Raw genomic sequence first — 26,113 nt, 5'->3', positions numbered from 1 at the left:
TGCTCCATAGGAGGAATTCAGCTACCTAAGAAGCCTCAACCCAATAATACTGCCAGAACACAGAAGATTCCACCAATATATACACTACACGTATAGCCAAGTAAACCAACAAATGCTTTAACCAATAATGTACAACAACAGCAACAGCAACAGCATGAACCTCTCTTTGTTAATTGAAGTAGCAAAAAGATAACGGTAAAAATAACTGTAATAACAGAATACCTATAAATAACCAAAAAAAAAAAATCATACGCGGTTTCTTTTTTAAACGCGTAAACACAGTTCCTAATTTAATTATATATATATATATATAGTACGTAGTACGTGGTACTATATATATATATATACAGACCTGCGTAATAATTGTGTATGAAATTTTGTACGTGGGGAAAGAAAGAAACAAATATTTCCGTGCAATAAACAGTACTGCTCGTTTTCTCAAAACATTGCAGCCATAAAATATGGCAAAGCAAACGCAAGAGCTCGCAGTACTTGGTGATACAGTTTTTTATGTAAGTACGAGTTCATGTCTTTTTTGATAAAAACTGTGCCTTTGATAATGTCTTGGGTTAAAAGAAACAGACAATTTTGTCACTTTGGATAAATTTTTGCATCTTTTTGTACGTTTGAAAATTGGAAAGTGTTCTTGATTTCTTGGCTAGATATCATCACTGTCACAGTGCCTTATCAAAATCAAGTTGCAGGCAATATATATATGTCAAGCTTGTACATGTGATATCCTTTTCAGTAAAGATATATATTGTTTGAGTTTTCAATAATTCAAATTGTAAGGACTTGCCTCGTTTAGATGTTAGTGGACAAGTTGAGTTCTTTGCGAAATCTTAGGTCCAGGTTCTACTATAGGTCTATTTAAACATCTCTTATTTTGTTGAAAACTGATTGTAACAAATAATTTTAAAATAAGACTAAACAGTGCACACATGGGTCCCAACAAAGATGGACAAACTGTTTACGCAACTAAATGTTGAGACGTGCACAGTGCACAGTGGTTGAACTATGCGAATGGACAAACTGCACAGTACACGTGGGTCCCAGTAAGGATGGACAAACGTAGAAACGCAGACATGAGAGTGAGACGCTATATCCAAACGTTACCTACATATGATTAATGCACTATCATAATTCTTAGACAACCAAATTCACAATTTTAGTAAAACAGGGAACCCAATTAAATTCCTAGTTCCTCCCATCATTCATAGTCACACATAATCCCATATATGAAGCTGAAAAACAATTTTTTTATTATTATAGAATTTCAAGCTATGGCTTTCAATCTATAACGTTTACTCTTGTTATCAGACTAAGACACCAATTAGTATTTGATATAGAGGAAGTTCGAACTTCGTATCTCTTATTTAACGCAAGGGCGGCGCTAGTCTATATTCTGGGGACCCCCTAACTTCAAAATATATATATATATATAATGTGTGCGTGTGTGTGTGTGTGTGTATGTGTGTGTGTGTGTATAATATTTTTTCTTTGTTAGTTTAATACTTTAATTTATTTTTTAAAATATTTTTGCACACTTTGAATTAAATTTTGCACATCTTTATTACAAGTATTTCAAAGTCTAAGAATAAAAAGTAAGTGTTTGTGAATTGTGCCACTCTTTTTTATAAATTTATATTATGTGTGTGAGTGTGTCTAATATTGATTGTGTGCATTAATTTTTATTATAGTGTTATTTGTGTAAATTATGATGTGTGTAGATGTTTGTGTGTACAATATAAATATAATATAAATTTATATAATTTAATAATTAGGAAATAGAAATGGTTTGTTACATGTGTGTGTATTGTTATCATATTATAATAACTTTTTGTTATAAAGTTAGTAAAATTTAAGAAAAAAAAATTGTAAAGTTAGTGTTTGTCCAAGCATTTGATTGGTTAAGTAAACACGTAGTGTATAATTTTATGTATGAATGAGTGTGGTTATGTGCGTCAATAATTAATACAAAACTAATGAGTTTAGTTTTATCATTTAGTTTAAAATATTTTCATAAAAAAAATAACAAATAGATAATAAAAATTGAATAAAATAAAAATGTTAGATAAACTTAACAAAATAAAATAGTCATAGGCTCATAGCTACCCACATTGGCAATAGATACTCATAATGAACTATCATATAATAATTAAAAATTTGGGAATTTGTAGAAGAAAATTGTAAAACTTCATGTATTAATTTTTTTTGTTGATAACTCGATATATTCAAGTTTTTTTTTTAATTAAAAATTTACCCTCCTAAATAAAATTCCTGGAGCTGCCACCGATTTAACGACAAATTTTTTTATTATTTAAGCTAATTGGAACCTATGGTTAAACAAAAATTAATATAAAAGAAAACATTAAGCAATGATCAATTTTATATAAAAGCCTTACAAACTAATGTATAATGAATGTGATTAATCCCACTTTAATGATAAAATAATTATTATTTTTAATTAATAACACTACAATTTGTAAAGATTATATAATAAAATTTATAGTATCTTTATCATCACTCGTGTCTTTTACTTCATGTTAATGCCGACTATGAGAAGGGATCTCTGAGAATGAGGCTTCCTTTAATTTTAAAGAGAGCTGGGTGGATGAAGTTTTAGGGTCTTTTGAAAACTTTGGGATGGCTTATGAAAATATTGAGCAAATTTAAATAATAAAAAACAGTCTTGTAGATGAGCTTATGAAAGAAAAAAAAAAAAAAANTTGTTGATAACTCGATATATTCAAGTTTTTTTTTTTAATTAAAAATTTACCCTCCTAAATAAAATTCCTGGAGCTGCCACCGATTTAACGACAAATTTTTTTATTATTTAAGCTAATTGGAACCTATGGTTAAACAAAAATTAATATAAAAGAAAACATTAAGCAATGATCAATTTTATATAAAAGCCTTACAAACTAATGTATAATGAATGTGATTAATCCCACTTTAATGATAAAATAATTATTATTTTTAATTAATAACACTACAATTTGTAAAGATTATATAATTAAATTTATAGTATCTTTATCATCACTCGTGTCTTTTACTTCATGTTAATGCCGACTATGAGAAGGGATCTCTGAGAATGAGGCTTCCTTTAATTTTAAAGAGAGCTGGGTGGATGAAGTTTTAGGGTCTTTTGAAAACTTTGGGATGGCTTATGAAAATATTGAGCAAATTTAAATAATAAAAAACAGTCTTGTAGATGAGCTTATGAAAGAAAAAAAAAAAATGACCCCCTTACTTAAAGCCATGAAAAATGAATCCGGTTTACTAAATACTCCACTAAATATTAAATAAATAAATAAAATTCTACTAACTAATTTGAAGAAAAATTAAAATGGATAAGCTCCATTAAAACTATAATCCGAATCCCATCTTAAGAAGATTATATATATTGAATCCCAATATAATTTAAGTATTGAATACCAACTCTCTAGCCAACTGAACCCTTTTGATATGTTCTTCCTTTAAAAAAAAAAAAAATGCATTCAAGTAAACAGACTTTGTGAGTTCGAGTTAACTCAACTGGTAAAGTTTCTAATGGTTAAATAAGAGATCTAAGGTTCAATCTCTGTCTACACCAAAAACTAATTGGTGTCTTGGTCTAATGATAAAGAGCTATCATTAGGAGCAGACGTCATAGTTTGAAACTCTCTTAAAAAAAAAAAAAAAAAAAAAGGTAAAATGCACTTTGATTTCATAAGTCTCACCTTGTGCTTTATAAATTGCTTCATAAATATATATATATATATATATATAGAGAGAGAGAGAGAGAGAGAGAGGGGAATCAGTCTATCTAGCACATAAAACGGTTGGAAATTCACATTCAAATCATATCATTTTGTTTTCTCAAAAAATAATACCTCTTAATGAGGATGTCCATACTTGTTTAATTTTATGTCTCTCGAATTGGATTCCATGTCTTTGTTTTCTTTTCAACAATGTAAGACCACCTACAAAAAATTAGTGTAGTTTGGACTCGGAAGAAGATAGCCTCTTTGAAATTCAAGATGGCCAAATGGGTCACTTTTAGCCCATTAGTTTTGGCAAACAGTCTCTCAGATTTACATGAAAAGGCCCATGGGCCTATTTCTGTCGTCTTAGTTTTCTAGTCTAAAATGGGCCTAATTCTAACCTGTGGCCCATAAGAAATTTATGTTCCAAAATCCTTAAACCCTGTCTCTGTCTCTGTCTCTGTTACTGCTCTAAAACCCTAAAGCACTTCCTCACATGGCGATTTCGGGTTTAGGCTTCTCTTGCAAAACCCATTTCCCTCTACGTCCTATCTTTCCCTCCCTCCGTTTTCTCAAGGTAATTTACATCTATATATGTATGCTGTGTGTGTATTATTAGTGGGGTTTTCTCATTTCTGTGTTAATCATTGGATTCATATATGTTTAGCTTCGATTTAGTTCGGTGGCTGCAGTTGAGGCAGTTGAGGAGCCAGAGTGTGTTACTCCTTTCAATTCAGTTCATGGAAAATGCAAGTGAAGCTCTTTGCTTTGTTTCTGAATTTGGGTTTTGTTTATGGTTCAAATTTATTATTAAAGCTATCTTCTTTGTGTGTGTGTGTATTATGTTGTGAGAAAGTTTGAATTTTTGTACTTTTTTTTGGTTCCATTTCATGGGGTGAAGTGAGTGGAGGGGATCAAAAGGCGCTGGAGTGGAAGAGGTTGAATTCCAAAGAACTTGGAATTAGTACTTCGATGATTACAAAGCCGACAAGAAAGGTTCTGAATGGACTGAAGAGAAAGGGTAAGCACTTGGCTTGTAGCTGGTTTTAAATGTACAAAATAATTTTCAGTGTTGTTGCATTATATTTAGCTTGTTGAACTCTGTAGTAGAATCATTATTGTCCTAATTGTGTTGTGTTTGATTGGGCAGCTTTTAGATTTGTTTGGGTGATAAGACTTATGTTTTGGTATCATATTAGCTTCTATCATTATGAATGCTTGTTCTACGCTTATGGTGTCTAAACACTACTTTTTTTCTTTTTTTGCCATAGGATATGATGTTTACCTTGTTGGAGGTTGTGTACGGGATCTTATCTTACAGCGAACACCAAAGGATTTTGATATAATAACTTCAGCTGAACTTAAAGAGGTTGGTCTCACTTTCGTCCTACACTGCCATAGTGCTGATGTTTTAACTGGTTTCTTGAATTTGATTCTTTTTACTACATGAAATTGTTTATCAAATGCACGTGTTGATAGTTTCATGAGAGGCTAATTAGTAATTATGCATTAAGATTCATCCTACATGGTTATTGCCAAGTCAATAATAAATGTAGAGAACTTAACAAAGATGATTAAGTTTTGGGAAAAAAAGAAAAGAAAAAGGGAAAATGCAAAAAAGTGGGTGTCTATCGTTATTAATTATAAACACTGGAAGTTGCATGTTGGTAAAAGAAAACCAAGGTCTGTCAGATGTTTTGAGGGAGGAATAGCTTACTTAGATCTAGATCTTCCTAATTTTACATCACAGTACAGATATCATAGTTAAACTCTAAAGATGTAATTTTTGGCTTGGACAAAGGCATGTGGAACATATGGTACGCTAAATTCTAGCAGAATTGATAAAGTGATAATATTTTGGTATCCAAGGGGATGATGAGGTTCCCCATTTTGGTACATTGGATTGGTATAGCTATATATGTGGCTTGCTTAAACCATTTCTGCATAGGGACCATTATCTCCAATGAGCGTTCCCTCTGAAATCTTGGTTTCCCCATTCACTAATTGATTTCCAGTTGTGAAGTTCATTGTTCTTTAAACCTTTATTACGAGTGCAAGGTCATGATAAAATTCACTAGTTAGGCTTTAACATACAATGATGACCATAGACCCTATTTTCAGGTTATGAGAACATTTTCATGGTGTGAAATAGTTGGCAAACGGTTTCCTATATGCCATGTGCACGTTGAAGATAGCATTGTGGAGGTTTGTCACTTTCATCTCATTCTAATTGCAGATTTTTTTTTTCAGACTTTATTTTGCTTCTTATGTTATGTAACTTAAATTGTCTATCCAACCTAGGTTTCGAGTTTTAGCACATCTGGACGAAAGTTTGATAGGGACTTGAGTGATGATTTTGAAATACCTGTTGGTTGTGATGAGAAGGATTATATTCGTTGGAAGAATTGTTTGCAGCGGGACTTCACAATTAACGGGTTGTTAATAAGACTCTTGTAACTTGAAATTCAGACCTTTCATTTCGTTTCTGTGGTGTGGCTTTGAATCTCTTTTATGTAACTTCTCTCTTCTAAGATTTTCACCTTCACTTAGCTTTTTTCTTTTCATTCGATTAATTTGCCTCTTTCTTATTGCAGGTTGATGTTTGATCCATATGCGAGAATAGTATATGACTACATAGGAGGCATGGAAGATCTTAGAAAATCTAAAGTGTGCATGTATTTCTTAACCATTGTGGTTTCTTACATTACTCTAGATTAGTTGGCAATGTACTTTCCCCTCACAGTCTTCTATGGGCATAGGTGCAAACTGTGATTCCTGCAAGTACTTCCTTTCAAGAGGATTGTGGTGAGTTGTTTGAATTGTTTCTTATGTACGATTTACTTTGTAACATGGGCACTTCTGGATTTAGATTTTGGATGTGTTGAAGAGTTTTTTTTTTTTTTTTTTTTTTTTTGGGGGTGGGTGTGTGTGTGTGTGGGGAAGGATTGTACTCGCGCAATGGAAGTAATGTCTAACTCCACATCTCTGCAGCTCGCATTCTGCGTGCAATAAGAGTCGCTGCCCGTTTAGGATTTCGTTTTTCAAGGGAGACAGCTCATTTTGTTAAAAATTTATCTTGCTCAGTAATAAGACTTGATAAGGTAGTTAAAGAGCTCTTTCTTTCTCCTTTACCATCTCCTTGTGATTACTGTACATGAAACTGCCCTTAGCTAAATTCAGATTTCAAAATGTTTAGGCTAGGCTACTGATGGAAATGAACTACATGCTTGCATATGGATCTGCTGAAGCTTCTTTGAGATTATTATGGAAATTCGGACTCTTAGAAATACTTCTACCCATTCAGGTATGGTTTGATAATTAAATTTCTTTGTTATTTGTCCATCAGAGTCTTACGAGTTTAATATAGCTTCATGTTGCAGGCAGCTTACTTTGTTCGCCATGGTTTCCGAAGGCGTGACAAGAGATCTAACATGCTTTTGGTAACTTCCAATATGTGTCCTTTTGATGATATGCTTTATGCTTCTTACCAATGTAAAATACACTTTTCTGTAGGATAAATACTTGAAAGACATGGTTGTTAGAAGCTAAACACACTCTCTCGCTTTTGCATACTTACAAATTTTGTAAACTAAATTCTCTTGCTTTTGCATACTTACAAATATTTTAAACTAATAACCCAACAAAGACATCCCCCAAGTTTCCATTCCAAGTGATGACATCCTCTTCATGGCAATATCATTACTTCATCCTTAGATATCAATATTGGCAAGCGTCACAACAGGGCCATAATTATATCTTTGTTAAGATGTGTGAGGCTGTCTTACTCATATTTATTATAATTTTCAGGCCTTCGTACCTGGTGATAGTGCATCCCAGATGCATGTATAATAGTTTTCTTATAACATTTTCAATTGTGCATGCTCTGAAGACTCCCATTATCATATGCATAAATTGCAAGGATTTGAAGCATATCTTCTAAGTTTTGACATTTTGAGTTTGCCTTTTCTGTTGCACCAGTTGCATAATATCTCTTGATTGGGTATAATTTCAAGAGCCTGGAAGCTGAATAGCAAGTGACTAATCCCATTTACTGTTATTTCATTTGCAGTCTCTGTTTTCTAATATGGATAAACTTCTGGCACCTGACCGCCCATGCCACAGTAGTTTATGGTAAGATCTTATCAAAAACAGAATTTCTATTTGTTTTTTCTTTCGATTGGTAAGTTACTCATGCACCTGATGAACATACAACCTCCACGATCCACTCATTCTTGTGGAAGGAGGAAAGGGTCTTTTGAGCTAGAGCTCATTGGCAATTCTTATCTGTTTTCTTAATTTGTTAGGTCATATTCTGAACATGTTTTGATTTCATTGCTGACTAGGTCATATTCTTTTAAACAATGAATTTCTATGGTTGTTCATTCTTCAAAGTGGATAGCTTCAATGAAATACAATTACTCTAAATTTGTCTGCCCACTTTCTATGGTTATGATTTAATTCTATAATTAAGGGAGTCAATTTTTTTTAATTCAATGATACGAAGAGGTATCTTCAGGGACAATTAAAATCTTTTTCTTTCTCTAGTCACTGATTTAATTGTATGTGTGTGTGTATCAAACATACATGGAAATGCTTGGAAGTTGATTTTAAGTTGGACCAACCAAGAAAATGCTCATGATGGGTATATGCTTTCAGGGTTGGGATCTTAGCATTCCATACAGCACTGTCTGAGTTTCCTAGGGATCCTATGGTGGTTGCTGCATTTAGCCTTGCAGTCCACAATGGTGGAGATATATTGGAAGCAATAAACATAGCTAAGAAGATCACCGCACCACATGATGTTAGCTTTCATGAACTATCAGAACCACAGGTTCTGGGCTCTCGGGCAATGACACATGAGGTTATGGATCTTGCAGCATCTGTTAAAAGTGCACTCTGTAAGATGACTGATGAGCATTTTATATCTCAGGCAATGTCAGGGTACCCTCAAGCACCTTATTCAGACATGGTGAGTATTTTTCTGTCATTCCTTTTTCTTCTTTTCAGTTTAGGGAAATCAAGAATTCAACCAACAGTGCATCACCTATGAACTTGAGGTCAGAGGGATAGGCGCAGCCGTGTACTTGGTATAGTTTATTTGGTCTAAAGGACACTGATTCTTTAATTCTTGATTTGCAGGTATTTATTCCATTGGGATTATATTTAAGGGTGTGCAGGATCTTTGAGTGCGTGAGAGACGGTGCTGAGAAGGGTTTTGTGGCAAAGCAAGGCAGCAAGATTGACTATGAGTCCTTGGCTCTTGGAGGGATGCAAGAAGTACGGCATATTTTTGCAAGAATTGTATTTGATACAGTGTACCCCCTTAGACTGAATCAAGAACATGGTAATTTATAAATAATAAATTATAGGAAAAAAAAAAAAGCATTCTTTTTCAAAGTAGCCTACCTAATTATCCACATTGTTAAGCTGGTGTTGTTAAATATGTAATAGAAATAGTGGGAAGCAATTCTTCAAAATAGATCTATTTCCTAGTTTACATTAAATATTACAAAATTAAAAAATATGACACTATACATTCTTAGACCTTCTCCAATTCGCAATTTAAATGAAATGAAAAGGATCCTGTTCTGTGGGTTCTAATTACCTTAACTGGTAAAGTCTCTGATAATTGTATAAGAGATTTGGGGTTTAATCCCCACCTACATAAAAAACTAATTGGTGTCTTGGTCTGATGATAAAGAACTATCATCAGGAGTGAACATCATAAGTTAAAATTCTCACTCAAAAAAAAAAAAAAAAATGGATCTTGTTCCTAACATTATAACCTCAGTTGTCATTAAGTCTTCCTATTCACCATAGTAGAGTTGCTAAGTGTATTTTGCATAATTGAACCCTATAACATTTTTGGTATGCCATTCAAAAGATACCCTGACATTGGCTGTAGATACCTTATCCAAGGAAAATCTAAAGATCAGCATAAAATTAAATGAAGATACCAGTTCTGTTACGGGGGAACTACTGTTGAACCCTTTGGCTTACCAAGTCCCTAGTCAAACAAGTGGTATGCAAGTGCACTCAGACTGTTCATTTGATCAAAAATAGAGTAGCATTGCAAATAATCTGCAGTAAGCTGCTAGATATGGGCTACAATTCTAAGGGGAAATTAATCCCTAAAATTACCAAAAACCAAATGGATATTTTTGGGTTGGAGGATGAAATCAAAACTATCCCCTCAAGAATCAAATGAGGCAGTAAGAACATGAAGAACGTAAACAAAATCCGCTTCTAGAATAAAGTACAATTCCCACCAAGAAAAAAATGCCTTCATAGCAGGCATCAGCAACCCTAATATTATTTAATCTGTAAAAAAGAAGATAAAATGCCTTTCTTAACATTTGTGTCTATTGACCATCAGCTAAATTTACACCGTTGCAAGAACAGTGGCAGCAGGAGCAGGAGGGGGACTAACACCACCAGTAGTTGGCCTGTAAGAACAGTAAGTGTCATGATTGTACAAACATAAATAGTGAACTTCCTACGTATGAACTATTCAGGCATATCAGAGACCATAAGGAATGTTGCCAAGCAAATAAAAAATTAATCTATGGATACGAAGAAAGAAGAAACTTACAGCCCAACAAAAACTTTGAAAGCATCATAAATTCCCCACTGGGCTCCGGTGAGGGTTCCAATCATGACTATACGGAGAGGAAGGCCACGGGTGAAAAGACCCCACCACCCTAGCTTCTGCACAGCCTGTAATAGACAAATACAATAAAGAAAGTGAGCATAGGAGAATGAAGATTATATATATTGGTGAGTGAGTCCATGAAGTACTATGCAAAGAATTCACGCACATCTCTAACAGTTGCACCCTTGGCATTGTTAAGGAAAGACACCAGGTTGTCAGCAGGGTGCGAAACAATGGCGCAAAATACACCAGCCACATATCCACCAGCAAAGCTCACCCCAAGCTGCAAAGTTTTGCTGCACTGGTCTTTTGGGGTTGGGATGGCATACTTGTACAGCATCTCCACAATAGTTTCAAAGGATGCAAATTTCATCATGGTATCTGCATAACACATCCATTTTGATCAAAAACCACCTATCAAAAGGAATTAAGAAGATTCAATTCTTCCTACAATTAACCAATTATGTAAGTGTAGGTTAATATAGCCAAAGAAAAAAGGACAAATAAAAACTCAATCTTCTACAGCAGTACAGCTGGACACTTTTCACACAATAATCATGCCTCAATTGCCTCATTGTTCATGCATCACAGGCACATAAATTGGTTAACGGCAAATGTTTAGTACATAAACAGCCATAAATGTTTCTTAAACCAGATAACTAGAAAATTTTTAATCAAATCATAGCACCAAATATTGGATTATGTAGTTGCACAGAGCATCAAAGTTTTGTTTTCATATTTAAAGTTCAGAATGTCCAAAGACACAGAAAATAAAAGCTCTCTTTCAATCCTGAGCTAATAGATAATAAGTAATAACTAGTGAAATAGCAAGTATATCACCAAAAGACAAGTAACATGAGCCGATGGAAATGCTTCAACTTACATGGAATCTGACGTCCCCATAGAGGAACAAGTCCTTTGTACAATCTGCAAATTCAAAAACATAAATCAAATTTGAACTACAAAAAAGGGTAATAGTTACTACATAACAATGCCTTTCGTTTTTTTGCTACAAGTGTCATACCCGAGGGTTCCTTCAGACTTGACAAACTTGGGAAATCCATCAGACAAACCCCTGGCAAACCCAGGCTGAGTTTGGACACGAACTTTCACGGCCTCCATGGGGCAGAGGGCAATATCAGCTATAAATTCAGCAGATGCTGAACCAGCAAGATAGATCAAGGTTTTGTACTTGGCTGCAAACTCAGGCCCAGCAATGTCTGAGTAGTATTTCTTAAAGAACTCATAAAATCCAAACTTGCAGGCACCCTGCATACTGTAACCAAGCATAGTGGGCACCCAACCCTTAAAGAAACCTTTAACTCCCTGATCCCTGAACAACACTCCAAATCCAGATGAGATGCTCTTATATTTTGCCGGGTCAATCTGCAAACCTTGAAAACATCAATCTTAATTCAATTCGTCCAATGAGAGTCATGGACACACACACACACACACTCAACCAAGTCAAGTAAGCCTTAATTCTAACTTATGAATCATCCTTTGCAACTAATTGGGAATTTGGGATTCACTATTTCCTATATGTATCATTTCAAGTAGAGTGTGTTACCATTTTTGTAAAAATGTACCAAATATTATGAATAAAGAAACACATAAACTGGACAATTCAACCCCCACTGACCCCACAAACAGCAAAGAGCCATGGCCTTAGCCAGCCACCTTTTGAAAGTTGAACCGGACAAAGAGCCACATTTTCAAAGTTGAGAGGAAAACAAATTCTCCGCAAACCTTGATGGGTTCAACGCATAACTTTCAATCCACCAACCAAAATACTTAAACAACCATTACATACGTTACTATTGACAAATCAAAACCATTGCAAGCTCGCAAAAACATCAATTCCAATTTCCAAATACAAAAATTCGCTTTTGCAATTTCCCATCACTTTCTTATTCATCATGATGAGTGCACCGATTTCAAAGACCGTTACACAGAACACTAACTAAAAAAAAAAAAATCAATCAATCTCATCATTCACGAGAATTTCATATCGGATAAATTGCAATTTTTGGACCTTTCAATTTTTAAAATATTAATAATTTAGTCCATTAACTTATCTTCTATTCATTATTATTTTCCGTCCATTTCTTACTTGCATTTTTTTTCCCTTAAAATATGAGCTCTATTCAACTTTAGTCTCTTAAATATGAATGACTCAGCATTTCATTATTCACGTAAAAAAGAGTATAATGACCATATATACTTGTAAACTGTTAAAGTCATTGCGTGTAATGATTGTATGATAAGCGAAAGCATGATAGAGCGAGCAAATATGGTTTCAGCTTAACAGTTTACGTTCGCGATGATAAGCACTTATTTTACAGTGAACCTAAATTAGAGTTTATACACTAGAGAAAAACTTAATTAACCCTAACAAACCAAGGTTAAATAAAGATTAAGAAAATAAAGGAAATGAAAGCGATCGACTAGCTAGCTAGGAATGAGAGAGAGAAAGAGAGAGAGAGAGGAGCAGACCTGCATATTGCACTTGACGAGATCGAGAGGAGTGACTGCGGTGTGAGTGAGACCGCAGCTGAGGATTCCGCCGGCGGTACAAGCGGCGTAGAATTCCGGCGAGTACATCTGGACCTTCTCCTTCGGCGCCGGAATCACAAAGCTCCTTGTTGCCTTCGTCGACGATAATGATGAAATGGACGGTGATGGTGATGATGATGATCCGTGATCATGACGATCAAGGTTAGTGGACCTAGTGAGAGTGTCTAAATCAAAGAGTCTTTTGGACAAAGAAGAAGACGACGAAGAGTAAAGAAAGCTCGGGATCATAGCTGATCTGCCACCAGCTTTCACAGAATCTTTTTCCATTTCTCTTTGCTTTCTTTGGTTCTTTCTTTCTCTCTCTCTCTAAAAATGTGTGTTATATGAAACTCTTTTGAGTTATTTGATTTTGAGAAAGAGAGTGAGAGAAATAGAAAGAGAGCGAAGTAAATGGGAAATGGGTGGTTATGGGCGCAGGCAACAGTGAGGAAATGAAATGATTCCCAAACTTTTCGCGGTTTTATACTGTTCCTTTTTTGTTGCTAATCTTTGACCTTCCTTATTTAATTAGTATTTTTTAAGTAAATAAGACTTGCCTTTTTTAGCTATTTCTTGTATCAAGCTAGAGCATGGTGCCAAAAATATTATGCTTAAGATATAAAATAGACAAAATAACACTCTCACCCCAAAAAAAAAAAAAAAAGACAATATAAAAAAGATTTGGATTCAATTCTCCCTTAAACTAAAAAAAAAAAAAGTAATTGGCATTTTGGAAAAATTATCATGAAGCAAACAGTATAAATTTGAAATACTATTGTATTTATAAAATATGAGTCATGTTATCAGGTGTTCTTAGGACAATTGTTAATAAATTATTTTAGAAAAATTTTGACACAACTTTTATGGAAAATATAAATGTCCTTGGGGCATCCATTAACTTTTCCCATAAAATATAATCTAACTAATTAAAAAACAAAGTTATAAAAATATAGAGTATAAGAAAATAAGTACAATTTTTCTTTTTGAAGTTAGAAATTACTAATTTTATTATATTAGTCTTACAAATTCACATGACAATAATCACCAAAATTTTTTTTTTTTGAAATTCTTCATTTATTATGTTTTTAAAATCTTCCAATTATATTCATTGTTATATCAATTTATAAATTATTTGTAGTAACAATTGGAGCTCAAATTTATCACAGTTTTTTTATTTTATAGAAAACTGTAAACTTTATTAATTAAGGAATATAAATTACATCATAGACAAGAGTTTCTTCAAGAAAACAAGGATTCCCTTTGATCCAAGTAGAAAAATCATCAATGTCAAAAGCAAGTTTTGCTAACAGACAAGAAGTCTATTGCCTTATCTATGAACATGGGAGATCACAACACATCGAACCTCATGCAAGGACGAAAAGTCACGAAACTATGCCATATAAGATAGGAGCCTCTAAGATGGGTGTAAGTCTGTGCTCTGCCAAAGAGTTAGAGATAATAAACTCTCGTATATTTGGCAAATTGCACCCCAGACTCAAACGCTTTCAAGTGGTAAGTTTGTTTTTCTTTTTTTCAAGTGGCACAAAAGTTTTCAAAACTTAATTTATTGTGATATTGTTACAACTTACCACTTGAACTAGTTGTCAACTTACCAATTGAAGAAAAAAAAACTTTTGTGCCTTTAGAATTTTTTTTTTTTTTGACATCAGTGCCTTTAGACTTTTTTGAAAGTAAAAACATAATTCCTAGTCATTACTCATTTGTTTGTTCTATTTTTTTATACTAACAAAATATTTCAATATATATATATATAAAAATTTATATATATGTGTGTCAATGTGTAATGTGTGTGTGGTTTTACTAACGTATGTTCTTAAGGTATTTATTAGCAAACAATTTTAGAAAACTTTTTTCAAAACAATTTTGAAGCTGTGATTTATTCAAAACATTTTTTTTAATTCATTAGTATATACAAATAGATTCACTTCATTTTAAAATTGTGATTTATTAATTTAATGCCTTGAAACTATAAAATCGGATGAAATATAAAATAAATAAATAAGCTAAAAAAATGGAAACACTCACTACCAAAAAAAACTGCCTATAGTGGAGTTTTCTAAAAACGCTGCTATAAGCTTATCTATAGTTGCATTCGAAGGTCTCTATAATGGCATTTTCAAACATTGAGCCTATAACAGCATTTCAAAATCACCACTATAAATCCTTTTATTTTTATTTTTCTAATGAGCTATAGTGGCATTCATTGAATGCTGAACGCTATTATAGGTCCTTTAAAAAAAAATACAAATTTGTATCTTAAAATACAAAGTAAAAGGGACCTATAGGGGGGGGGGGGGGGGGGGAGGGGCGTTTAAAATACAAATTTGTTGTTGTACATTGAACCCCAACTGGCTAAGCCTTACTCTCCAAGCCTTTTAGCGCCATAGCCATGGCCATTCTTGCCTTTCCCCTAGTCATCTCCTTCCTTAAACCCCACACCTTTAGCCTTTCTCTCCTCCGCAATGCCAACCACAACCACCACCTTTTCCACCCTCGTCACCGCTTCGCCGTCTCTGCAATCAGCACCTCCTCCTCCTCCACTAGTATTCCATAACACTCGCCATCTACGAACTCAGACTCTAATTCCAACAACAACAACAAAGCTATCAAGTCTTTGTCCCAACTTTCCAACAAGCCATTCAAGCCTCCAGGTCTCAACTCAATTGAATTCACACTTTTCTCTTTTGGTTTTTTTTTTTTTTTTTTTAGCGTTATTAATGATGATATTGTTACTCTCAACGTTTTATAGGAATATTGGGTTTAGTTGGATGTGTTGTAATTAAGGTACATGTAATGCTTGTGTTTGAAAATGTTTCCCGAACTAAAATATATTCCCAAAATGAAATTATTTATGTTTGGTTGCGTTTTCGAAAATACTCGGAAAATATTTTCTAGTGTTTTGTTGCATTCTGAAAATGCTATGAAAAATTGTATTAAAAGTTTTATAAAATTGTTCATCAAAAATATCTTAAAGGTATCGTTAATATAACCTTTAAACATTGGTGTGGTTAAATCATGGTAAGTGTAAATTTTTTTGTCTGAAAAAGAGATTTGAGACAAAAAGAGATTTATCTTAAGTGGTAAATCTATCGGCTATACCTCAAATTACAAAAAGTCCCACTGATAAACCCCAACTGGCTAAGCCTCACTCTCCAAGCCTTTTAGAGCCATAGCCATGGCCATCATTGCCTTTCCCCTAATCATCTCCTTCCTCAAACCCCACACCTCCGGCCTGTCTCTCCTCCGCGTTGCCAACCGCAACCACCACCTCTTCCGCCCTTGCCGCTGCATCACTTTCTCTGCAATAAGCACCTCCTCCTCCTCCACTAGTATTCCACAACACTCATCGTCTACGGACTCAAACTTCAATTCCAACAATAACAACAACAACAACGAAGCTATCAAGTCTTACACCCCAACTTTCCAACAAGCCATTCAACGCCTCCTAGTCTTAATTGAATTCACTTTTTTTTTTTTTCTTTTTTTTCTTTTTTTCTCGGTTAGCATTATTGATGACAATATTGTTACCCTCAACATGTTTTATAGGAATATTGGGGTTCAGTTGGATGTGCCATAATGCAATGCAACAATACTGAGGTAATGTAATGTTGTGTTTGAAAATGTTTCTGAAACGTAAAATATTTTCCCATAATGATTATTTAGTGTTTGGTCGCATTTTCTGAAAATACTCTGAAAAATATTTTCTAGTGTTTTCGTTGCATTCCTAAAAATGCTATAGAAAATTGTATTAAAAGTTTTATAAAATTGTTCATCAACAAATATCTTAAGGGTATCTGTTAATATAACCCTTTAAGCTATTGTGTAGGTTAAATCAATGGGTAAGTGGTATATCTTTTATCTCTTAAAAAGAGATTTGAGACAAAAAGAGATTTATCTTAAGTGGTAAATCTAACGGCTATACCTCAAATTACAAAAAGTCCCACTACTAAACCCCAGCTGGCTAAGCCTCACTCTCCATGCNCACTTTTTTTTTTTTTTTTTTTTTTTTTTTTTTTTTTTTTTTTTTTTTTGTGTTAGCATTATTGATAATGGTATTGTTACTCTCAACGTGTTTATAGGAATACTGGGGTTCAGTTGGATGTGCTGTAATGCAATGCAGCAATACTGAGGTAATGTAATGCTGTGTTTGAAAATGTTTCCCGAACATAAAATATATTCCCGAAATGAAATTATTTAATGTTTGGTTGCGTTTTCAGAAAATACTCCGGAAAATATTTTCTAGTGTTTTTGTTGCATTCTTGAAAATGCTATGGAAAATTGTATTAAAAGTTTTATAAAATTGTTCATCAATTAATATCTTAAAGGTATCCGTTAATATAACCCTTTAAACAATTGTGTTGGTTAAATTAATGGATAAGTGGTAAATCTTTTGTCTCGAAAAAGAGATTTGTGATTTAAATATGATTTTAACTAATGAGACATGCACTCCATATACATTGTGTTTAATAATTTGCATTCAATAACTCATGTTATAAACATTTTTTGTTTTTATAATCATGCATGATCTGTGAGGGCATTTTAATCATTTGGCAAAAAGGGTTAGATGACAATACCACAGGAGTAGTAATACAACAAGATTGGTTGCAATGTTGTTCTTTCGGGGACACCCAAGTGATAAGATATATAATTTCTGTAATGTGAAGAAGAAAAAAAATGTTGCAATGCAAAATATAGTATATTCATTTGCAATAGCTTCAATTTTCCTTGATTTCATTTTTTTTTTCCTTGAAAAGTAGATTCAATTTATATATGAAAATTGAAAAGCATTTTGAAAATATTTAATGCTAAGTTACGATGTTCTTCAAATTTAACAGCTTCTTAAGTGATTATTTCCCCTAAAAATTTAAGGAAAAAAAAGAGAGGTTTTAGCACCATGTTATATAAAAATTGGTTGCAAACTGGATTGTTGTAATACCCAAAAAAAAAAAAAAAAAACTCAATGTTGACATCCCTTTAAAAATCTGACAACCAAAAACTAGGATCATTATCTAAATTCAATTTTAGACATACCTATGATTTATTATAACATTCTAAATATATATATATATATATAGAGAGAGAGAGAGAGAGAGAGAGAGAGAGAGAGAGAGAGAGAGAGAGAGAGAGAGAGAATTCCCCTCTTCCAACCGGACTTTTATGTGATTCAAAAATACTTTCATCAAAAATAGGATCATAAATGTCAAATAACAAATTTCATTTTGAATTCAAAAAGAGAATTCCTACAATTTATGATTTTTTTTCCTTCGTGTTCAAAAAAGAAATTATAGTCATAGCTTATCTCTAAAGTTTATCTTTTTTATTTTTTTGAAAAATAAAAAAAAATGTTTCTAAATTATAATATATAAAAATTATTAACCTTTACTTAAAAAAATAGAAGTGCCTTTGAGCACATTATTAACCTTTACCTAAAAAAATAGAAGTGCCTCTGAGCACGCTCGTGCTCAAAGACTAGTGTGTGTGTCTGTGTGTATATATGCACAAGTAGGGCTCTCTCTCCACCTCTTTCATTTTTCCCAAGTATTTTGTATGGTGAATATAATTTATCATAATTATGACAGAATTATTTTAGTTGAATTTGTGTGTGTGTGTGTGTGTGTGTGTGTGTGACTCTTACACACCGCTAACCTCCATTATCTCTAAAATATGGGAGTGAGCAGAGGGTTCAACTCCCCTATTGAACATGAGTTGATAGGCCCAAAGTTCAATAAGTTACTATCTAAAATTAACCCACAAAGCAATATAAATAATTCACTTTGTAGAGAAAACAATACATAATTTTAAAAAAATACAAGATTGTTGATTTTAATTTTTATAGGTTACAAATGAAATATTTTTTGTACAATAGTATAATTATTAATTATTAGTATACATTTTTAGAGAGATAAAAATAATTTAGTTTATAGATATATTATATATAAAGAAGCTTATGAACAAGCTTGACCTTTTTCAATGAGATAATAAATTGAATATATAATATGGTGTGATGATGAATTCAAACTCAGCTCGTGTTTAAAATAAAATTAAATGGCCAATTATAGGTTTTAAAATTCAGTTTAACTCGACTCGTTTATAAATCTGGGTAAGGAAACAATCTAAACTTTCAACCATACTTTGTCACTTTGGAAGGCAAACGAAATTGGTTTTCTCATTCCACCCATATGCCTCAAATTACAAAAAGTCTTAAATCCAATTCAAACTTGTTTGATAAGAAAATAAGCTAAGTTTAAGCATATTATTTAGTTTGAAAATGAGTTTGAACTTGCTCAGGTTTGAAATGTAAAAATAAAAATGAATAATTATGAACTTTTAATACTTCTAGTAAAAAAAAAAATGTTTTTTAATACTCACATCGATTCAACTTATAGCATGAAACAAAATACTTCAAGGCATTATAACAACCTAAACTTTTGCCTCAACAATTGATTACATATGGACAATGATTATCATATACTTGTTATTGGACACACACAACACTTTTTTTTTTTTTTTTAATGAAATAAAAGACTATTGAAGAAGAAAGAAAACTAAACAGAAAGGCCAGACTCCTTCACAATCACATCTACAACACTAGGAGGGCAATGACCAAGACCAAAACTTCAAAAATAAAATTGGCTACAAGACCATTTGGCTAGTTCATGGGCTGCTAAATTTTCCTCACGATAAACCCAACTAAAGGATATTGAACCAAGCTCGATAAATATAGAGTTAACAGCCGAAACAAAGCTAAGCAATCTCTTCCCATAAAAAAAAAAAAAAAGCTAAGCAATCTCCATTGAACTTGATCACCGGGATCTCTTATTGAATCTATACATATCTTGGAGTCACTTTCTATTACGAAGTGAGAGGCATTCAGCTTAGTAGCAATATTAAGCACCAAAATAATTGCCTCAATCTCAGCTTGAAGAGGGACATTGGTATTTACTTTCTTTGAGTGGGCAAAAACCAATTTTCTCTCTCCAATTTTTAACACCACAGTAGATTTTTTTTTTTTTTTTTTTTTTTTGCATTTAACATTATTTTTGAAATATTTTAATTTGTTGTAATGTTTACAAGACTATGTAGCAAACTAGCATCTCAAGTTTTTTTTTTTTTTTTTTTTTTTTGCATTTAACATTATTTTTGAAATATTTTAATTTGTTGTAATGTTTACAAGACTATGTAGCAAACTAGCATCTCAAGACTCTAAAACTTGAGTTCAAATGTTGAACTCGAGTTTCTAAGACTCGAGTTGCATGTGATGGCAGTATGATGTGGAAAAAAATCCACGTGGAAATTGAGTATTTAAAACTCGAGTTCCCCATTCTCCACATTCCACGAACAGACCTCTGCTTCTTCTTCTTCTTCTTCCTTCCAGACCCGATTCTTCCTCTTCCTGCTCGATTTGGTCCTCTATTCTTCTTCCTTCCTGATTTGGTCCTTTGTTCCGCTATTCTTCTTCTTTTGTCTTCTAGATCTTTATCTATAGAAATTGAGTCCTATAGACTCGGGTTTATTTTTACAAACTCAAAACCTCCAAATCAGCAAGTGAAACTCGAGTATTTGAGACTCGAGTTTCATATTGAACTCGAGCCAATAAAACTTGAGATGTTACTTTAATGAATCATTTCTAACGCATGCTAACTAATGCTATTGTCTCCCAAATGCATGCTAGCCTGCAAATTACCCTCACTCAGTGTCGCAATTAAAATTTGAAGGAATTCCTAGGACACTCAAAAGTCACAACACGCGCTGTCACGTGGGGTGAAATCGTATTTTCACAAAACGGTTTCGAAATAAGAGTACACGGAGGGTGTGTTAAAATGGTCCACCGATAAACCCCAACTGGCTAAGCCTCACTCTCCGAGCCTCTCAGAGCCATAGCCATGGCCATCCTGGCCTTTCCCCTAGTCATCTCCTTCCTCAAACCCCACACCTCCGGCTTCTCTCTCCTCCGCGTCGCCAACCGCAACCACCACCTCTTCCGCCCTCGCCGCCGCTACGCCGTCTCCGCAATCAGCACCTCTTCCACTAGTATTCCACAACACTCGCCTTCTACGGACTCGGACTCCTCCAACAACAACAACAACAACGAAGCTCTCAAGTCCTCCGTCCCAACTTTCCAGCAAGCCATTCAGCGCCTCCAGGTCTCACTTCTTCTCAACTCACTCAATTGAATTCACGCTGCTTTTCTCTGCGTTTTTCTTTGTTAGTGTTAGTGTTATTGACGATAATACTGTTACTCTCAACTCGTGTTTTTATAGGAATATTGGGGCTCTGTTGGATGTGCCGTAATGCAATGCAGCAATACTGAGGTAATGTAATGCTGTGTTAGTGTTTGGTTGCGTTTCTGAAAATACTCCGGAAAATGTTTTACAGTGTTTTGATGCATTCCTGAAAATGCTATGAAAATTTTCTACTACTTTATCACATTATTTCCCAAGCACAGGAGACCGGGGACGTTAGTGGGGGTGGGGTGGAGCTTCGGTTGATAAGTTTTGGGTGAGGGAGAAAATGGTTTATGGAAAGTGAAAACATAACCCAATTTCTGCAATAAATGCCTTTATTTAACCAACATTTCTGTCGCTCCAAACACCCGTAAATGCGGAAAATATTTTCCGGAAATCAATTTCCCTCGAACCAAACACAGCTGTAATCAGTTATTCTACGACCACAACATTTGACACAACTTGATAACGTGCTCGATTGCGAGTGGTGGACCCACTAGGTTCACTTTTTCTCTATCACTTACAGTCGACTACCTCAGAGTTGTGACAAAAGTTGCTGTCATAAACTTTCTCAATATTATATAATGCAGTTGTTTGATATTACAGTTAAGATTAGAATACACTTTTGGGTCCTCAGTGTTGTTTTCATTTTCTTGCAGCAAGTTTAATTTCATTTTCAAAATGGTACTTCCGTTTATGTCTGTGACTAATTTGGCCATTATGAGATAGCAAAAACAAGAAACAGAGAAGAAATGGCATTGCTTAGTTGGCATGGGGAAGGATCATTTTAAAAACCGAATTAAATTTGGTGGACGAAAATGAAAAACATGAAACTCAAGGGACCATAATGAAAATAACGTCAAACTTTTTAATGGTCAAAAGTTTAATTTAGTCTACAATTTAATATAAATCCATTTCACACTTGGTGAGTTGTTTGATGTAATTTACGTTAATCTTTGTTGACCAGGTTGGAGCTGGGACTATGAATCCTCTTACATTCTTGAGAGTTCTGGGTCCAGAACCGTGGAATGTTGCGTAAGTATGCTGTTTTTGGAAGTTCCATGCATTACTATGTATATATTTTTGTGGAAGCAAGTGTTGTCACTTCTTTTGATGTATCTTCTTGTGCAAGCAAGTGTTGAAATTTTAGGAAAATGATGTTTAGAGTCATGTAGTAACTGAAATAATTAATGAACATGGATGGTTTCCTTGGGATTATGGTGTATATGGCTTAATTAAGAGAAGAAAAGTGATTGGTAGTCAATGCAGGATTTCTGTTGTTGATACTAGTTTGTTTGCACGTGAGATCCAGTTACGTGTAAAAGGGTCAAATGTTTTGTATAATTAGTTCATATGTAGATGTAGTGGTGAGACTGTAGGTCATCTATTGTTGCATTGTGACGTTGCGTATGATTTGTGACCGTTACCTTCTTGACATATGGGGTTCAATGAGTAATGTTCAAGAGGGTTGTAGACCTACTACTTTCTGGATGGAGAAATTGGTCATCTAAATAATGATTTCCTAGAAACCATGTAGCTTAAATTAACTATATTCCAGTTCAATTGTTTGCAACATTCTGAAAAATACCCCTTGGTCCCTTTTTTTGTATGTAAATTATAAAGAAGTTGTTCTTGTCGTAAACGAAACTGAAGATGGTGCAAAATAAAATAATAAAAATCAATATATTCCTCCCCCCCTCCCCCCCCCCCCCCCCCCCCCCAATCCCCTCTTTTTATAATTTGACTTTGATGCTACCATACCTGCCTATCTTGTTTGTTGAAAAGACATAAAATAAACAAATAGCAGATTGGAATCAACCTTTTTAACTTATGGCAGCCAAAATTATTCTCATTTTTATTTGCAATAACAAGATATCTCTGCCAAAGGTTTCTATACATTTAAAAAAAAAAAATGCACAGATTTGTCATGCATATAATGGGGTAATTGGCTGATCAATATTGGGGTGATGTGGATTTTTAATGCATGCTGGTTGATAAGGCCTGTGTGAATTAGACGTTTCAGGGATCAAATTCTTTCTTATAAGCATTTGCTTATTGTAACTAGGCTTGAAAAAGTTTGAAAATTTGATTTTGATTGCTTTGATTTTTTGCTGGAATCTTCAAAATATTGTTTGATTAGCTAATTTAACATGCTATAAAGTTGTGAGATTTTCTGTCACTACTATTTTACATTTTGACAACTGCATTGATACTTGAAAACCATCCCTCCCAAAAAAAAAAAAGGAAAAAAAAAAAAAGAAGAGTTTTCTTAGGTAACTGCTAACATGGAGATTCATATGAAAGGTATGCGGAGCCTAGCATTCGGCCAGATGATAGTCGTTATGGTGAAAATCCAAACAGGCTTCAAAGACACACTCAATTTCAGGTTAAATTTGAGTTTATAGATAAAATTTTTCTTTTCTGGATGATTTAGGGAGCTTTGTTTTACAATACCTTACTGCTTGTATTCAAATTTGATCTCAGGTTATATTAAAGCCTGATCCTGGAAATTCACAAGACCTTTTTATTCGTAGCCTATCAGCTTTAGGTAGTGACTCTGCCTATATTTTCTTTAAATTGCTATAAGCTTAAAGGCATTTCTGCATTGTTCTTAAAGTTGAAAAGAATTTTAATTCTGTAGGTTCCTCTGTGTTCATTTTACTTGTACATCAAGTAGTATTTTTTCAATAAAACATCATTACTTGTCAAAATAAGTTGAGAAGAATTCATTGGTGCCCTTTGTCCATTTTCATGTCTTGTGCTTATTGATTCTTGAAACCGATATCAATACAAGAAGAAAACTAGCAATTGAGCCACATCTTAACCATAAATGACGGACTAAAACTCATTTTTCCCTTTAAAAAAAGGGAAAAAAAATTCATTAGAAGTCATGCTGTATAAGAAAATGAACTAGGCCTTACAATGTTGCTGTTGGTTGTTCTTCTTGACAAAGATGCAGAGGCACACCCATTTTCTGCATAAATGGAAGAAAGTTGGGTATCTAGAGGTTCCCTAATATGATAATCACGAGCCTTCCGGTTGTGGAGTTTGGTTTTAAGATCTTTTGGAATTTCATGGGTCTTGCCAAGATTGGTTGTGGATACTCTCTTTGGTTGGTGGAATTGGCTTGGGAAGCATTTGTCTAGCATTTGGAATTTAGCTCCGTTGTGTTTAATGTGGTGTCTTTGGAGGGAGCGAAATTGGAGGACGTTTGAGGATATGGAAAACTCTGACAACCAGCTATTGGCTTTTTTTAGTGGCTCCCTTTTTGACTGGTCTAGGGCTTGGGGACTCACCTCTAGTGATTCTCTCCCTATATTCCTTAGCTCTCTCCTTTGAAATTAGTATCTTTTCTTTCTTTTTTTATATTCTTTTCTTTAATTTTTTTTCTCTGCCTTATGACTTTCTGCATGAGGTAGTGTTTTTTGAATATACATCTTTATTACTTATAAAAAAAAAAAAAAAAATCACGAGCTCTCCTTTCAAGTTGGAAAATGAACTAGGCCCTACCTCATCATTTGTTCTTTCGAGGTATTCCACTCATTTCATGAACATGTTGTTTCTTAGTAGCCTAACATTTTTTTCCTTGAAGTATGGCTGGTCTTATAGCAATCATATATAACACCCCCTTCAACTTAATGGTAATATTCAATCATGCAAGATTCTCAATTCACTTTTTATGTTTCCCAACTCTAATTATATGTGTAATTTTTTTTTTTTTTGATAGGTAATAGAACTTTTATTGAAAAAATGAACATCGTGTTCATGATGTCGAACACTCTGGACATGAAGAAAATACATAAAGCTCAAGAGCTAAAGCTAACAGACTGTAGAAAGCAGAAATTGAAATACATTGTGTAAGACCCCAAATACGAGCCCAAAGAAATAGAGTACCAAATAGAAGATTTTTTAAAAGATCTAAAGATCTCTCATTATCTTCAAAGATACGGTTATCATGTTCCTGCCAAGCTAACCACAGTAAACAACCTGGTATCATATTCCAGATAGTTGACTGGTGCTTCCCAAACCAATTCTCAACCCCACCCCCCCCACCCCCCCCCAAATCCCCCCCCCCCCCCCCCCCCCCCAAAAAAAAAAAAAAAAAAGAACAGCATGTATAACATGTTCTATACCTCATCAATCTCCCCATTCTTACAAATGATTGAGCCAAGATACTGAAAGTGATAACATGTAGGCATTATTTGTCCATCTATTTTATCATCACTTAATATCTAGTTCCAGCTTTAATAAAATTGCATTCCATATGATCAATCTAAAGCTCAAGAGAATAATCACTATAAATAAACAAACAAAGTGGTTAATATTATTGTCTCTATTAGATTTAACGGGATGAATTTCTACCTCAATCTACGAATTTGATTGAGAATCATGATCACTACCTTCTTTGGCTTGGAGGTTGATGATTATGAGATCACATTATTATTTTAACTATCATATAACTTATCAAAAAAAAAAAAAAAACTATCATATATCTATGGCACTTCATGTTCTATATTTTGTCCCTATATGGTAATACCTTTGATTTTTATACTGTCATAGTCTCCAAGGATTTTGGTTATTCCTTTACAATTAAAATGAATAAGCACCATTTACATTCCGTGTTATATCTATGCAGGAACATAAGAGATTTTGTGTCTTTTTCATTTTAATGGTAATTGAATATGTATATGGTGGTCTTGAAAACCCATGACCTGATGCTCCACCTTCTTCTTTTTACAAGTATTTAAAAAAATTTATTGGAGAGAAATGAAGGCAATGATCTTCATGTACACAGGAAGTGTATGAGGGTAGCCACAAATATCATCTAAAGTTACAAGTATCTAGAACTCTGACCAGACCCTCCACCTAACCTCGCAAGGGGAGGAGTTGCATTTAAGTTAGAGCTCATTGGC

At 33.7% G+C, this 26,113-nt stretch overlaps 3 protein-coding genes across 8 annotated transcripts in view; 2 read left to right on the top strand and 1 right to left on the bottom strand.

Moving 5' to 3' along the window:
• Window positions 1–4,189: 4,189 nt before the first annotated feature.
• On the top strand, window positions 4,190–9,290 carry LOC112019738 (uncharacterized). Of its 2 annotated transcripts, XM_024052255.2 has the most exons (14): window positions 4,190–4,323; window positions 4,414–4,495; window positions 4,648–4,767; window positions 5,018–5,115; window positions 5,868–5,951; window positions 6,048–6,181; window positions 6,341–6,413; window positions 6,506–6,551; window positions 6,738–6,847; window positions 6,943–7,050; window positions 7,127–7,186; window positions 7,816–7,877; window positions 8,403–8,715; window positions 8,886–9,290. In XM_024052255.2, the coding sequence occupies exons 1-14, from the start codon at window positions 4,243–4,245 to the stop codon at window positions 9,099–9,101; spliced, it is 1,587 nt and encodes a 528-aa protein (XP_023908023.2). In that variant the 5' UTR covers window positions 4,190–4,242; the 3' UTR covers window positions 9,102–9,290. The 2 variants fall into 2 exon arrangements, with proteins under 2 accessions (XP_023908023.2, XP_065620398.1); XM_065764326.1 differs by lacking the exon at window positions 4,190–4,323 and having other exon boundaries at window positions 4,418–4,499.
• Window positions 9,291–9,794: 504 nt separating this feature from the next.
• Window positions 9,795–13,393, bottom strand: LOC112019741 (mitochondrial phosphate carrier protein 3, mitochondrial). 4 transcript variants are annotated; one of them, XM_065764323.1, is made up of 6 exons: window positions 12,895–13,392; window positions 11,423–11,784; window positions 11,282–11,325; window positions 10,582–10,779; window positions 10,339–10,463; window positions 9,795–10,192 (listed from the first exon to the last, which is right to left on the bottom strand). In XM_065764323.1, the coding sequence occupies exons 1-5, from the start codon at window positions 13,240–13,242 to the stop codon at window positions 10,363–10,365; spliced, it is 1,053 nt and encodes a 350-aa protein (XP_065620395.1). In that variant the 5' UTR covers window positions 13,243–13,392; the 3' UTR covers window positions 9,795–10,192; window positions 10,339–10,362. The 4 variants fall into 4 exon arrangements, with proteins under 4 accessions (XP_065620395.1, XP_065620396.1, XP_023908026.1 ...); XM_065764324.1 differs by having other exon boundaries at window positions 10,676–10,779; XM_024052258.2 differs by having other exon boundaries at window positions 10,565–10,779; window positions 12,895–13,389.
• A 7,317-nt stretch (window positions 13,394–20,710) lies between these two features.
• LOC112019733 (glycine--tRNA ligase, chloroplastic/mitochondrial 2) overlaps window positions 20,711–26,113 on the top strand; it is a 29,872-nt gene continuing 24,469 nt past the window's right edge. Inside the window, exons 1-5 of one of the 2 annotated variants that reach the window (XM_024052245.2) lie at window positions 20,711–21,119; window positions 21,237–21,287; window positions 22,168–22,235; window positions 23,505–23,586; window positions 23,685–23,748. In XM_024052245.2, the coding sequence (XP_023908013.1) occupies window positions 20,859–21,119; window positions 21,237–21,287; window positions 22,168–22,235; window positions 23,505–23,586; window positions 23,685–23,748 (526 nt within the window). In that variant the 5' untranslated portion in view covers window positions 20,711–20,858. Of the gene's footprint in view, window positions 21,120–21,236; window positions 21,288–22,167; window positions 22,236–23,504; window positions 23,587–23,684; window positions 23,749–24,967; window positions 25,058–26,113 lie in introns of those variants that run through there. The other variant, XM_065764312.1, reaches the window with a different exon arrangement.

This window comes from Quercus suber, unplaced genomic scaffold (genome assembly GCF_002906115.3).
Source record: "Quercus suber isolate HL8 unplaced genomic scaffold, Cork oak 2.0 scaffold_551, whole genome shotgun sequence".
NCBI lineage: Eukaryota > Viridiplantae > Streptophyta > Magnoliopsida > Fagales > Fagaceae > Quercus > Quercus suber.
The sequence above is the reverse complement of the archived record's forward strand: the minus strand, read 5'-3'. Positions and strand labels throughout refer to the sequence as shown.

What these genes read in the sequence shown, in the direction of transcription:
- LOC112019741 (XM_024052258.2), bottom strand. Translation starts at nt 13,242, where the DNA reads ATGGAAAAAGATTCTGTGAAAGCTGGTGGCAGATCAGCTATGATCCCG. An exon ending in AAGTCTGAAGGAACCCTCGG is followed by an intron (nt 11,326 to 11,422) that starts GTATGACACTTG and finishes TTGAATTTGCAG; the next exon opens with ATTGTACAAAGGACTTGTTC. An exon ending in TTCAAAGTTTTTGTTGGGCT is followed by an intron (nt 10,193 to 10,338) that starts GTAAGTTTCTTC and finishes CTGTTCTTACAG; the next exon opens with GCCAACTACTGGTGGTGTTA.
- LOC112019738 (XM_024052255.2), top strand. Translation starts at nt 4,243, where the DNA reads ATGGCGATTTCGGGTTTAGGCTTCTCTTGCAAAACCCATTTCCCTCTA. An exon ending in CAATTCAGTTCATGGAAAAT is followed by an intron (nt 4,496 to 4,647) that starts GCAAGTGAAGCT and finishes CATGGGGTGAAG; the next exon opens with TGAGTGGAGGGGATCAAAAG. An exon ending in TTCCTTTCAAGAGGATTGTG is followed by an intron (nt 6,552 to 6,737) that starts GTGAGTTGTTTG and finishes ACATCTCTGCAG; the next exon opens with CTCGCATTCTGCGTGCAATA.